At 39.7% G+C, this 15,837-nt stretch overlaps 1 protein-coding gene across 1 annotated transcript; it reads right to left on the bottom strand.

The window, feature by feature from the left end:
* Positions 1–3,009: 3,009 nt before the first annotated feature.
* LOC131255159 (receptor-like protein 7) lies at positions 3,010–5,913 on the bottom strand. The gene has a single exon (XM_058255857.1). The coding sequence runs from the start codon at positions 5,911–5,913 to the stop codon at positions 3,010–3,012; it is 2,904 nt and encodes a 967-aa protein (XP_058111840.1).
* Positions 5,914–15,837: the final 9,924 nt, after the last annotated feature.

The raw sequence follows: 15,837 nt of genomic DNA, 5'->3' as shown, positions 1-15,837 counted from the left end.
CCATGCATGATTCAGCTTTGCCTTGGAAATCTCCGCAGTGGGAAAATCCAAACCTCTAGATTTGTGGCCTACTGTTGAACAAATGAAGAGAGAATGCACAGTCCCCATTCGACTGAAGAAAGGCCCAAGATTGTAAGTGAGGATCTTTTGATCCAGTAGAGTTTTGGTGCATGGTTCATCTACGGTTTGCATGTGACAGACTAATGGCCTAGATAATTAAACCATGTGCTGCACTTGTCAGAATTAGAACCCTACGAAAGCAGAGAGATCTGTGGCCCAGGGCTTAACCATGACTTGTATTAAGTGCTAGTCATAGCTGTACATGGAATAAAGCAAGAGGACGTCTTAGGCCATGTTTGGGGTTTCGAATTCTAAGGTAAGGTAATGGATTATTGCGACGTTTGGATGAAGACGTATTTACATGATAACATGAGTTCGCATGTTTCGTAGACGATGAAATTTCCAAGACAAATTTTGACAATTGGTTTTTGTTCACCACGACAGGGTACCGATTTTGACATTCATGTTCTCTACTCACAGCCCTAAGCTGTGGTTCGATTATTTGAATGAGTAGTCCCCACTCAATCGGCACACATCTAAGGGTTGGAGAGTGAGCGGGCCACCATCATTCTGCCCTACTTGTGGCCTCAATGCAGACTTCATGCATTAGGGGGCTCGATGGATCATCGGATTGTTCGAGTTGGCTAAGGAACCCTAACAGTGGGGCCCTCCTTGATGTGTTTTCAAGACATGCAGGCCGTCCAAACTTTACATTATCTGTCCAAGTGGGTGGACATCATCGACGTAATGAACATACATCTCTCTTCCGTTGGCCCCACAGTCCGAGATCCATTTGGACACCAGTGGATCCTCGGATTCGCTCAAGCTATTTAAATAGTTAATAAAACTGTATATAAATGCATCTATAAAATTATTTTTGTGCCCAATAATTTTTAAGGTGGGACCTACCTTTTTAGGGATAGGTGCCATATACACTCTCACTTTAGCTCTATAAATTCTTACTAATGGTAAGAAATTCGAAAATTCCAAACTTTGTGATAAGCACAGAAACCTCTAGTTTCATGTGTTGGCCCTCAGAACTGTCCATGACTGCAAATAGTCCTATTTGCTAAGCAAGCTCATGTACAGCCAAACATGTTGCCATCATGGAACATGGGTGCAAGATCCAATTCATCCATTAGATTGGTCCAGCCTTTTACACGTTTTCTCAAAAATAAATCTGGTCCACTAAGCATGTGGCTCCAAGATTGGGAACGCAGGGAGGGTGCGTGCTGATTGGATACCTACCCTCACCGTGGTCCTGTCAGGGGATCTATAGGGCCGACAGTGATATATATATAGGGAAAAGGTACTATGCGCTCGACCTCACAAGACCGTCCCATGAGGTTGAGCTGTGTGGGTCCCACCGTGATGCGTTTTGAACATCTACCCCATCAGTTAGATGCACCATTCCATCGTGGGCCTAGGTCTCAAAAATCAAGTCAATCCATGACTTGGTGGGCCACACCACATACAGAAGTGGAGAGGGGCCGTGTACCATTAAAACATTCATAATCATTTTTTGGGCCCACCGAGATGTGGTTTGCAAATCCAGCCAATCCATTATGTGTGTCCCACTTGGATGAGGGTTCAGACCAAGTTTCAGCAGCATTCAAAACTCAGGTAGGCCCCACCAAGTGCTTTTATATGTTTTTGGCATGTCTTCACATGGTTTTAGATGGTATGGTCCAACTGAGTTCCGTATACGGCTGATTTTTGGGATATCCCATAATTTAGAGGGGACCCATCAAATGCACAGTGTTGATGGTTGACACGCATCACGGTGGGGCCCACATAGCTCGACCTCATGCGATCATTTTGAGCCACACCACAGGAAGCAGTGGGGGGCGAAAGCTTTATTTATTTTTTATTTTTTTAAGGATTGAAAGCTTACTATCCAAAACTTGGGGGAGTCAGTAATTTTGCATCAAGCTGATATTTATGATTTCCCTTCATAGAGGTCTATGTAACCTTATGAGTAGCTTGGATGGCAAATAATAAAGATCACGGTAGGACTTAGGAGTTTTCAACATTAGGAATTCAATCCCCATTGCTTCCCGAGGTGTGGTCCACTTGAGCATTCAATCTGCCTCCTTTTTGGGATTATGGTGAAAAATGATCTGTCAAAATGGATGGACGACATGATAAAACATACATATTACAGTGGGCCCCATAGATCCCCTGTCAGGACCGTACATCTGTCGCTAAGTCCAGGTGGTGGTGGATCCCGGTACAGGGGTTAGGAAATTTCAGCGAGATCCATAAACTATGGCCCACCTTAAAAGTGGATCAACCAGATTCTTGGACTAGGGAATGAATATGGTGGTGCCTTTCTGATGAATAGATTGGATTTCGGATTCACCATGCCACGTTAGCAAATGTGTGGCATGTATACGAACTTTGTTATACAGAGGTATGAGCTTAGCAAGCGTATAAAAAGTTAAAAGTATGCAGGGCTGTAAATGAGATGGCAAAAGAATGATATCTAACCCGGCAACTACTTGGGTACATATTCCATGCATCAATAAGCTCTTCTTTTTCCCTTATGCTGATCTAACATGCCTGTAGAGTTAGGCACTCAAACATAAGCAGTATGACAAACGATTTAATGACCAAGTCTCTCTATCACCAACCTTTTTTTTTTAATCTCCCTCTCTCTTTTTTACAGAAAGGTGGGAGCACACCACCTGTAATTTTATTGATATGAAAAATAACGAGCACAACACACAAAAATGCAGAAAAATAAAAGCCATCACTTATGAGAGAACATTTCTCAAACAAACTTAAGGTTATCTAGGGAGAAAAAAAATCAAAACAAAGACAAGATTGAACCAAACAAATCTAACAGCCTACGTGCTCGAACATTGCTCGGACAAGCTAGGAACCATGAATAGCCATAACTTTTCTCAGACAAGTTAGGCACCATGAATAGCCATAACTTAAATGCACTTATGGTCGTCGCTTTGGGGCAAATATTGCAGAGGGAAAAATTAATGAAAGCATCCGATCTATAAATCTGTTGTATTCAATGCTTCCCTTTGTCCATAGTGCTAGAGTCCAGAAAAAAGCTCCCATTCCTACTCCATATCCGACTCCAAATCCTATCCACATGAATTCCCAGTTCAATTTTGAAGTTGCAACTTCAAATGTCGGTATTACTGATGGTGGTGCAATGCATTTTCTTGATAGTGGTGGTCCACATAATCCCGAATTTTCTTGGAATGATTCATTTGTGAATGTAAAAAACTGTTTAATTTGCGGTATGCTTCCCACAAGGTGATTCTGTGAAAGATTCAACACTGAGAGGAATGTTAGTTTTGTCAGTTGCCAAGGAATCTCACCTGAGATATAATTTTGTGAGAGATCCAATGACTCGAGCACCGTTAAGTTCTCAAGTGACGTTGGAATCTGGCCTGTGAAACCATTGCGCGACATATTGAGCAGACGGAGTGACTTGAGAATCCCTAGAGATGCTGGAATATCCCCCTGAAAATAGTTGTTGGAGAGATCAACTGCTGTGAAGATGGTCAGGATCTTTGTTAGTTCCCTTTCTAGTCCTTTGATCATTACTGTCACCGTGTCTTGATAGTATACCGTATTTTGTGTCGAAGTTACGATTCTACCAAGGAACTTAGATTGAGATTTGTCCTCCTCCATCATTGCCTTCCAGCTTTGAAACATGTTAGATGGCAAACCACCCATAAAACTATTGGAAGAGAGGTCAATGATCTGCAACATTCGGAAGCTTTGATTTGTTCGTCGAAGTGTAATGGGGCCATAAAATTTGTTGGATTTCAAGACAAGAATGCGCAACTGGGACAATGCGTCTACCCATGAAGGAAAGGTATCATTTATTTGGTTGTTTCCAAGGTTTAATACCTCCAACATTGTGCAATTAGCCAAAGACCTTGGCACTTGGCCTTCTAATTGATTTTCACTGAGATCAAGTGTTTGTACATTGCATCCCTCTTTAAAAGATTGAAGCAAGGCACCGTTAAATGCATTTCCTCGGAGATTTAGCACATTGAGGACATCACTGATTTCACTCAAACATCGCGGAATCCAACCAGTTAACCGATTTCTGGATAGATTGAGGACTTGAAGGGATGTTATGTTGCAAATTGCCACAGGGATTTCTCCACTAAGGCTATTATTGGAAAGAGAGAAGAAGGAGGTAGAGGGTGACGGGATTGGAAGTGACCCCTCTAGCCTGTTGGAACTAAGGTCGAGAACAACCCAGTTACTCAACGGAACATGGGAAAATGGTGGTTCTATTCTCTGGAGTGCATTGTGTGAAAGATTTAAATAATACGAAGTCTCATTTCCAACCTTCCATATCCATTTGGGTATTACACCCGTGATTCTATTGTTGGAAAGGTCCAGAGATTGCATCTGCTCCTGATTTTGCAAGAAATTTGGAAACTTTCTCATGTTGCAAGAACGCAGTGATAATTCTATAATCTGGGGGAAGTCGAAAAAGGAAGAATTACTACTACCATCTTTGACTGACAAGTTGTTATTTGAAAGGTCGAGAAGAGAGAGATTCTTAAGATTTTGAAACAACCCTAGCTCCACAACACCACTGAAATTATTGAAAGAAAGGGAAATGGTTCTAAGCTTCGCAAGTTTGAAGATAAAGCTCGGCACCATTCCCTGCAAGTTGTTGTCACCCAAATAAATGAACTCCAACTGTGTAGAAGAGGCATTGTGGATAACATCAAGCCGGCCGCCCAATTCATTACGTTTGAGATCTAGCATCCGCAACGAAGGGAGCGAAAACAATGATGATGGAATGGTCCCATTAAGCAAATTACTCCCTAAGATGATCACTTTGAGATTCAGAAGCTTGTTTCCATAGGAAGAAGGAATAGGGCCGCTTAAACTATTGAATGAAAGATCCAAGTACTCTAGTTTGCAGAGGTTCACAAGGAAGGATGGTAATGGTCCTGACAGATTGTTTCCATTGATGTAGAGTTCAGATAGGAAATGGAGTTTGGAAAGGGAAGAATGGATGGGGCCTAAAAGACCACAATTTCGTAAACTCAACTTGCGGAGATTCCTTGGGAAGTTGGGCATCACAGATGAGAGATTGTTATAGCTGAGGTCGAGTTCAGATAGGAAACGGAGTTTGGAAAGGGAAGAATGGATGGGGCGTGAAAGCTCGCAATACTGTAAGCTCAACTTGTGGAGACGAGGGAGTGAGGAGAATAAGGCCTGGCCCCACTCACTACCCTCCGCTGGGAAGTTTGCACTGTCAAGGTGTAATTCTCTCAGACTCGACATGTTTTGGAAGAGTACTGCAATGCTTGGGTTTTCGAGTTTTAGGGTTAGAAGCCCGGATTCATTGTAATAATAATTGAAAGAAAGATCGAGAGAAACCAAACTGGTTAAGAGTGATATTTCGAGCGGGATTTGGCCATAAAAATACAACCGAGAGAGGTTGAGATGGGTCAAACCGATGAGCTTGTCAAACCCAGAAGGGATTGGAGAGGAATCGAAGTAATTGTCAGCGAGGCTGAGCCTCTGCAAGCTCCAAAGATGAAAGAGGCTTTCAAAATCAATCCGACCTGAGATATGGAAGCTACTGAGGTCGAGGCTGATCACGTGACCAGTGGCTCCATCGCACGTGATGCCTTCCCAAGAGCAGCAATCGGTATTGTTTGAATTCCATGTGGAAAGAGTAGAGAAGCTAGAAGGATAGAAGTCGAAGCCATTCTTCAAGTCGAGTAAGGCAGAGAAGTGTTGATGGATGCATTTTTGGGTACTTGCAAAGACAGAAGATTGGAAAAGAAGACAGCATGAGATAAGGAAGAGCATCAGAAATGATGGGTTTTTGGAGGAGAGGCGAGCCATTGCTAATTGGGAGTTGGATTGTGTAAGAAGAGAAAGCATGAGGGGTATATATATAGGCACGAGTGAAGAGCTTCAATATGCTTTCCTACTCATAAGTCTCATACGTGTGAAACTTTCACACGGGAACCACTCATTGAGCCGGTCAGCACTTTGTAGATGCCATGTCTCAGGGACGCGGATTAGCTACTGAACTCGACAGCAGCAGTGTCGCTACTGAAGTGACGTCACCACATTCTATGGGCCCCATCATGATGTATGTGTTGTATGCACACCGTACATTGGAGAGATCATTTTAATGGAATGAGCCAAAGAGTGAGAAAGATCCAAAGCTCAAGTGGACCCCACCACAGAAAACAGTGGGGATTGAACGCCTACAATTAAAAACGTCTATCTTGCAAATACCATCAATCCAATATTCTTGAGAGATCTTTATAAGTTACTGCCGATCTATCATGCAATTTACATCTGGGTAACTTTTAAAAAGGTTTTGTTTAAGCTGCATCATCAATTTAGGTAAGTTTCATTATAGAACCTTTGGACAGAATTTTTCTAATGAGGTTAGATTAAATAAGTTAGTTTGCATTAATGTTACCCTATGATGATAATGCCTTTTTTTAAAAAAAAAAAAATAAAAAATTTAAATAAATCAGAAGCTAGAATTCAAAAGTCAGAGGCCAAACCATCTGTTATACAGGAGCTACTGTGCAAATGCCCTGGCGTAGAATCAGGATGGTCCACTCATAAAATGGACAGAAATTAAAAACTTGTGGGAGGTTTAAGAAAATCAGGCCAACCTTTTTATTTATTTATTTATTTATTATTTATAATCCGCTGCTTGTTTTGTAAACTATGTGGGTAAGTAAACTATCCTAATTCTTTATCTAAATCATCAAGATGTGGGGCCCACCTTTTAGCGTTACTTTCGTTGGCTGCCAAGTAGTTAGGAACATAATGTGAATTTCTGTCCATTTAAACTTGCCAGTTTAGAAACCACACTGATCAAAAAATCCCAGCCAGATGGGAGGCTATTAATTGGACTACTGAAAAGAAGATTGTAAGATGGGTTTTTCTTATTATCTGATTTCATCCGTTGCATCGACTTATGACTAATTTCCTTATATGATTTTCTCAATAAAAACTGCCCCATGATTTAGATAGCCTAGATGACACATGGGACAATGCGGTTTGGCGCACCATCTCTCATATGATTTTAGATGAATCACAACTGAGTGGGGTCCACTGGTATTTCTGATCACACTATCCAACCCTTAGGGTAATTTAGAGTACCATTGATCAATAAGGCCCACCTTATAGAATTCTTACCGTTTAGTCCTTTCATTAGCCGCGAGTCCATAACTCATAGCTCATTAACCTATGCTTGGCATATAATTATCAATCTAGGATGTTGAAATCATGGGCCTCATTGTTCACAGAGTACAGCAAAAATCACATTAATCAGTATATCTTAACAGTCCAATAACAACCACTGAATTTGTACAAGTGAACTGTTTTTTTAAAACATTGAATTTCATTCCAAATTCAAGTGGATGGTCGTAATCACCCAATATTTTCTAGATCATTAGCCCGGAAAAAGTAAATTGATAAACAAGAACCCTTTGATTAGTAGACATTTGTTTGATGAGAGTTCATTCTTGCTGGAAGTCATTAACAAAAAAAATAACCTTCTTAATCTAATTAGTGTTAAAAATGTACACCCTGATCCATAGCTCAAGTGGTAGACTGAGTGAAAGATGCCTCGTTTCAACACTTGAGGTCTTGGTATTGATCCTAGCGGGGGTGGCTAACATGGAGTGTGTGTACTGGCATGGGTGTGTACCAAGCTAACCCAAAAAAAAATAAAAAAATAAAAAATTAGTGTTAAAAATGTGGATGGAAATTAAGTACTTTATTAAAAATCATTAAATTACTGATGTGGCTTAATGAAAAACTTCTAAAAAAGTATTAGGATTAAAATTACATACTAATTAGGTAGTAATTTATAATATTCTTTTTCTTAAGAGGACCACTTCCAGTGAAACACGGGTCACAACACAAATGCATGACTTCGATTGTGGCCATTAGATGCGGCGCAAACTCGCCTTAATTTCCAAAACCTCTCTCAACAATCTCAACACCCCACTGAGAATTAAGCTATTTTCAAGCAATTCATGATGTTGGATCTGGATTGCCAAAGTTAGTTGGTTACAGCGGTATTAAAGTAATAGACAGTGAGAAGAAATTGATAATGACAGACACTCAATGTTCCTTCATTCCACCGTTTATAATTATTTATCTGAAATTGATAATGGCAGAAACTTAGTATTTGTTCATTCCAAGGTTTGTAATCACTTATCTCTCCGGGTCAAGCGACTCCAGATAGAGTGGGAAGAATAAACGGGTCACACACGTGATGCCATTTTTTCATGCAAAAAGATTCCATTCACATTTTTCTTGATGCTGTAGTCCAGTTGGCCCCATCGTCTGGAAGAACCAGCAAAAATTTGAGGCCGTTAGATCCCTTTTTATTTATTTATTTATTTTTTTGCAGACTGTGCAAACTAACAGCTTGGAAAATTAGCTAGCCGTGTCTATTGAACCATACACACATTATATGTACAGGAGGGTAACGTGCACTACACGCTATTGTATAGGATAAGATAAATATTGGTTACATGATGCAACTGGAATGCTACGTACGGATTTATATTAACAATCATAAATGTCATAGTCCAAAAACTCAAAAACTCCACTTGACATGATGTCTAGGTGGGTTGGATAATGGCACATGGGGGTGGAAAAGGGTGGAAGAAAGCATCATTTTCTTCAAATGAATAATAAAAGAAATCTTTAAATCCATAAAATAAAAGAAAAACCCTAAAAAAGATCACGAAATTAGAAATAATGAACTCTGGATATAATACTCTTAATATAAATAGTTCATAATGCCCATAATATAATTACTTATAGAGTATTAATCTCACGGGCTAAGTGCACATGAACCTTCGCGATGAAGGACGTGGCAGAGACACATTCTTAGCATGGTTGGACCAAAAGAAGGTGAAACGTTAATTGGCTATAACTTTTGATCTGGGTATTATTATGGAGCGTACAACCTACCAACCGACTTACAAAGTGGATTGTGTCTGTTTGTTTTGTCAGAAAATGCGCGTTTTTAGTTCAAAAATAAAATTTTAAGAAAAAATGATTATTTTTTGTAATTCATATTTTTTAAAATATTTTTTTCATTTTTAGAGTTTTAGGTTTTTTTTTCATTTTTTCGAAATAACTTATAATCATGTTAGGATTGTTCTAGCAAAGTTTATTTATAATTTTTATTTTTAGAAATTAGGATTTAAAAGAGTTTTACTAGAATTAGGACTTTTATTAGTGTTAGAATTTTACTATTTTTGGTAATTACGATTTTTGATTTTTTTTTTTTCTTTATTTAATGGTGTAATAGAAGCATATACACAAAGGACACCAATCAATCAATTTATTTTGAATTTGTTTATAATTTATTTTTATTTTCTATCTCTCCTCATGGGTTTGAGGAATCTAAACGAGGAATCCAGAGAAACTTCCTGGATACAAAGTAATTATCACCTAGGAAGACCTTGCTCAACCTCACCACATACATTCCTGTGTCACTTTCTATGCAAGTAGTTGCATCCGTAAGCCTCTGTACTCAATTCCTATCATGCCTTGAAAAAATCATGCTAATGGGATGCTCCAAACCAGCCAATCAGATGGCATCCAAAAATACGTGGACAAGATCATTTTCACAGTTTATACTGGCTGAAATAAGAGAGTTTTTGCAGCTGCATAGGCCCCGGTTGGAGTCCTGCCAATGTCTGTGTATTGATGTCCTGCTTCCTTATTTTCAGAGTGCTTTGCTTTTCCATCAAGGTGCTATCGAGGTGCACAGCGACCCTATCTATTCCTGTCATTTGCTTGTGCCGTGGCATTGTTCCTTGGGTCTGTTTAGTTTTTTTTTTTTTTTTTTGGTGCCCACGGTACTCAAGCTAACAAGATGACTGAGGATGGGTCCCAAGCGATGCAAGGTTTGATGATCCGATGAGAAATTTTGGGATTTGATATGGTTGGAATTTGGGATGTGAGAATCTATCTAATTAAACTATATATAATAAATGAATAAATAAATAAAATAGAAAACTTATTGAACTGTAAAAGTCTTGACATGATTTGAATAACTTTGCTTGAAATTGAATTTGTGTTCTTTGAACAGTGTCCCAAGTATTGGGGGTGTGGAAGAAACTTTAGAGTTAAATTACAAAATCTTGTAATAGGGAAACACAAACAAAGCAAATATAGAGAGCACACAAATTTAATTTTACATGAAGAAACTCTTCTGAGAACAAATCAGAACATAAAGGGACTAGCAATTCACTATTAAAACAAATGATGATAGATGAGATCAACTTACGGGTGCAAAACTAAAAAATCTTTCTCAAAACCCTAGCTCCTCTCTCTCTTTCTCTCACGTTCTAAAATGCATTAGGCTTTGTGTTGCAACGTGCTTAACCCTAATTTGCACAATAACAAGCCCTTACATAGAGTTACACCTGAATTAGGAAACAAAATATGCATAACCATCAATTGAACCTTTCGATCGATCGACTTCAATCAACTGGTCTTTGATGTAGAGCGGGTAGCGGATATTTTCATATCCAAGATGGACCAGAGAAGGCCCGATAGGAGGCGAAAGTAATCAAGATTGTCAAAACCCTAAAACAAGCATATCTTGCAATACAGAATGACTTATTCAAAGTATCATATATGATTTTGGGGTAGGAGAAACTACTTTAGCTACACCCAACCCCATTATACTAGGTTTCCCACACCGAATTTCCGAGATTCCATCATATTGATGGTCACAAATCATTTTTAATTTTGTTTTTTCTATTTATATCAGTTTTAGTTTAATCATAACTCTTAATCCTTTGAGCTCAAGGAGTTGTGAATAACATGAAGAAGGCTTAGAAAATTTAGGAGAATACCATGGTTAGGCCAAATTGGATGCTTACTATTTTTAGCCGAAAACCATAAAGTCTAGTAGAAATCATGACCGTATATAATTAGTAAGCTTTTCAAACAGTCAAGGTTCAAGTAGAGCCAGTCATTCGGTGATCAGACCATTGATCTTCTTGGTCCATGTATGATTAGGCTTTGCCTAGGAAATCTCTGCGGTGGGGAAATTCGAACCTTTAAATTTGTGGCCAACTGGTGAACAAATGAAGAAAGAATGCATAGTCCCCATTCGACTGAAGAAAGGCCCGAGATTGTAAGTGACGATCTTTTGATACAGTAGAGTTTTGGTGCACGTACGGTTCATCTACTGTTGCCATGTGACAGACTAACGGCCTAGATAATTAAACCATGTGCTGCACTTGTCAGATTTAGAACCCTAGCAAAGCAGAGATGTGTGGCCCACTTAATCCTAATTGGTGCACACACAGAGAGAGAGAGAGAGAGAGAGAGAGAGAGAGAGAGAGAGAGAGAGAGAGAGAGAGACGCTCAGTTGTGCACCGGTTCGTACATCAACCGTTGGATAAGGCAGACGGTCTAGATGAAGGCGCTCTTATGCATGAGTTTGAAAGAGTGAGTTTCCTTCTCTGGTACGCCTCTTTAACCTATTCTCTAACTCTCCAAAGGATGCGGTGGAAGCCTTTCACATGAAGTTCTTTTGTTGGGATGCTAGGTGGGTCCCACTAAGATGTTAGTGATAAATCCACGCCGTCCATAAATTTTTAAAAATAATTTTATGACATGAACCCAAAACTGAGGTAGATCAAAATCTCAAGTGGGCCACACAGTGTTGATTGAACTCTCACCATTAAAAACTTCCTGGGGCTACCAAAATTCTGGATCAAGCTGATATTTGTTTTTTGCAATCATCTAGGTCTGTATGACCTAATCTACAGGTTGGATGTCAAATAAACATCATGGTGCGCCTTAAAAAATTTTAATGGTGAGAATCATTATCACCGCTGCTTCATTTGGTCTGGTCCACTTAAGATTTGGATCTGTCTCAGTTTTGGGATAATGCCCTGAAATGACAAGGAAAATGGATGGACGGTGTGGATAAAACCCATACATCACGTGACGACTCAAAGCTCCTGCCCATTCATAGCTGGAGAGGGGCGGTGGTAGGACGCGATCCGCGTGAATTTCGCGAGAAGTTACCGGACGCAGATTAGCTACTGACAGGTTGAGTAGCGTGACTGGATACTGAACTGATGTCATCAAGTTCTGTGGGATCCATCATGATGTATGTATTACATCCACACCGTCCATCCATTTGGAGATATTATTTTAGGGCATCAAACAAAGAATAAGGCAGATCCAAAGGTGTAGTGGACCCCACCACATAAAACAGTGGGGAGAGTGACGCCCACTGTTGGAAACTTCCTAAGGATTACCATTATGTTTATTTGAGATCCAAACTATTTGTAAGTTAACGCAGACATGAAAGAAGGGAAAACATAAATTCAGCTTGATCAAAAACTTTAGTGGCCCTTAGAAGTTTTTAATGGTGGGCGTCACTCTCCCCACTGTTTTCTGTGGTGGGTCCACTAAAGCTTTGTATGTGGCTCATTCTTTGGGTCATGACCTAAAATGATCTCTCCAAATGGATGGACAGTTTGAATACAAAATATGCACCATGGTGGGGTCCATAGAACCTGGTGACATCACTTTAGTAGTGAGTCTGGCTGCTCAACCTATCCGTAGCTAATCCGCTTCCCAAGTCACCGGACGTGAATTTCCTGCGAAAGCCTTCCGCAGGAAGTTCCTCCATTTGAAACCTAAGTGGGACCCACTGTGATGTTTTTGAGAAATCCAATCCATCCATCCATTTTGTGAGATCATTTTAGGACATGAGGCCAAAAATGAGAAGGATGCAATACTCAAGTGGGCCGAAAACGTAAGGATTGAACACACACAGTTGAAATATTCTTTGGGCTCAGAAGCTTTGAATTAGGCTAATATTTGTGTTTTCAGTTCATCTCAGTGGTAATGACATTATAAACGGTGTGGATGGCAAAAAAAAATAAAAAAATAAAAATCACTGTCAACCCAGGGAGGTTTCAACGGTAGCAAATTCCCTACCCACGTTTTCCTTTAGTTCAGCCCACTTAAGTCTTGCATCCTTCTAATTTTTAGTCTCAGGTCCTAAAATGAGCTCAAAAAATGAATGGACGGGGTAGATTTCTCAAAAACATTATGGTGGGCCCCACTTAGGTTTCCAATGCAGGAACTTCCTGTGAAAGGCTTTCGCAAGAAATCCGCATCAAAAGTGACCGCGTTGGAAGGGGAAGCAGATTGCATCCTACCCCTGCCTGGACGGTAATCCGTCTGGTCAGACCTTTGTGGGGCCACTGTAATGCAAACGTCTTATCCATGTCGTCCATCCCTATTTACAAATCATTATACGGTATTAACCTAAAAATGAGGCAAAACCAAGGCTTAAGTGGGCCACAGAGTGGCGATTGAAGGGTCACCATTAAAAACTTCTTGGGAGCTACAAAAGTTTCGGATCAAGCTGATATTTGTGTTTTCACTTCATCTGAGTCTACATGAACTTATGAATAGGTTGGATGGTAAAAAAACGTCACAGTGGCCGTTAGAGAAGTTTCAACGGCTGGTGTCATTATCACCACCGCCTCCTTTGGTGTGGTCCACTGGAGATCTGGACCTGCTTCATTTTTTGGATCATGCCATAAAATGATCTGTTAATAGGTATGGACGGCGTGGATAATACGTTTACATCATGAGGGCCCCACAGAGCTCTGCCTAGACAGATTATCATCCAGGCGGGGGTAGGACGCAATCGCTTCCGCTGGAAGGATGTGGATTTCCTGCGAAAGCCTTTCGCAGGAAGTTCCTGCACTGGAAATCTAGGTGGGGCTCAACGTGATATTTTTGAGAAATCTACCCTGTTCATCCGTTTTTGGAGCTCATTTTAGGACTTAATACTAAAAATGAGCAGGATAAAAACTTAAGTAGCCTGCATTAAAGGAAAATGTAGGTAGAAAAATTTCTACCATTGAAACCTCCATGGGGTCAATAGTGATGTTTACATGCCATCGATACCATTCGTAACGTCATTCCTACTGAGATGAACTGAAAACACAAATATTAGCCTGATTTAATGCACTTGTGGTGCCACGAATATTTTAACTGTGTATGGTCTATCCTTATTTAGGAGTATTTGATGAAATGATCATCACATACGCTTTAATTTCAAAATTTGAATATAGATGGTCGAATTTGGAAAAAATGGGAAAAATTCAAAAATTTTCCAATTTCTTCCAAATTCCTAGCAAAATTGCACTCTAAATATGAAATCAGCATGTATGAGGGCTAATCTACTGATTTGTTTAGTCCTTGTTAATTTTTAGAGAATAAAAATTATTTTTTAATTAATAATTAATAAAAAATTATTAAAATATGTTTTTTTTTTTTTTAAATTTCCCTTCAACCAGCTGTTAATTAAGACTAATTTCGAAATATTTAGGAGTGTTTGAACTTTGATGAAATGATCATTGCATACACTCTAAGTGTTATGCATAATTTGAATATAGTTACATTAGTTCAGTTAGATAGCACATAGCTTAGGAACCTATACAAAGGAAACATATTATGTGCACTTCATTTTTAAGATATTTGTTGAAGGCATAAATGTGCTCACCAAGATCCGACTCCTCCGCCATATTCAGATTATATAGTTACCTCTTCAGATTTAGATAGTTTGAGAGATTTCCTCATGTACAAACTTTCCAACTTCGTTCATAGTCCACTGTGGCCGTCTGATTAATTGGATAGAGTTAATTACCCTTTAATCAAGTTCTTTCCATTCCACTTCCTTCACAGATTCTGATGAAATCGGCCATTAGGAGTCGTTCGATCTCTTCCTTAATTTTGAGGGTGACTTCAACTGTCATTTGCTTTAGTGGTTGCTTGCATGGCCGATAGCCTTCTTCCGTGGGTAGTTTATGTTCGACTAGGGATCTATCAAGCCCTGGCATATCATGATAATCCCATGTGAAACAGTCAGTGAACTCAAAGAACAAACTGATTAACATTTCCCTTTCAGGCGGTCGTAACAAATTACTTATGAAAGTTGGTTTTAGATCCTGATCTATCCCCAAGTTTATTTCGACCAGCGGATTCTGGACCTACGGCCGACTATCTTCTTTTTCTTTTGAGAGGTCTTCAAGCTTAAAGCTATGTTCTTCGACCGATTCATCTATCTCGGCCAAGTTCACCAAACTACCTTCATCAATTTTCTTTAGGCTTTCTTCAAGCTTCTTTATTCTGGTCTTGAAGTCGGCCTCGTGGACTTCACTTCTTGATGTTCTAATCATGGGATCTCCTCGATGACATAGCGAAGTCAGCTGATAAGGGACGATGTTCTTCAGTTGAGCATTACTGGTCCGGGTAACTTTCGGCATAGCTTGCACAATACTATCTGGATTCTTTTTCACTGTGATCCCAGTAGGGCGACCGAGCTTATTTCTCCTGATGAACCTGATGGGGCCCACTTCTTCACCATAATAATAAGCTTTACTGGCATTTGATATGGCTAAGAAGGGTTTATTATCAGCCGAGACCAACTCAACCTTGTCCTGGTTCCAGAAAATCACGAACTGATGGAAGATAGATGGAATACACGCAAAGGAATGGATCCAATCTCTTCCCAATAATGCATTATAGCTTGACAAAGTGTTTACTACGAAAAATGGTGCCAGAAATGTCTTGGTTCCTATGGTTAGATCGACCGGTAAGACACCATGTGTGTTCGTGATATGACCAGCAAAGTTATTAACGGTTACTTCTGATGGGATCAGATTGGCCGAAGTTTTTCCTAACTTAGCCATCATTCTCCATGACAATAGATTCACT

Source organism: Magnolia sinica, chromosome 9 (genome assembly GCF_029962835.1).
Source record: "Magnolia sinica isolate HGM2019 chromosome 9, MsV1, whole genome shotgun sequence".
Taxonomy (NCBI): domain Eukaryota; kingdom Viridiplantae; phylum Streptophyta; class Magnoliopsida; order Magnoliales; family Magnoliaceae; genus Magnolia; species Magnolia sinica.
This window is presented reverse-complemented; position numbering and strand designations above follow the sequence as displayed.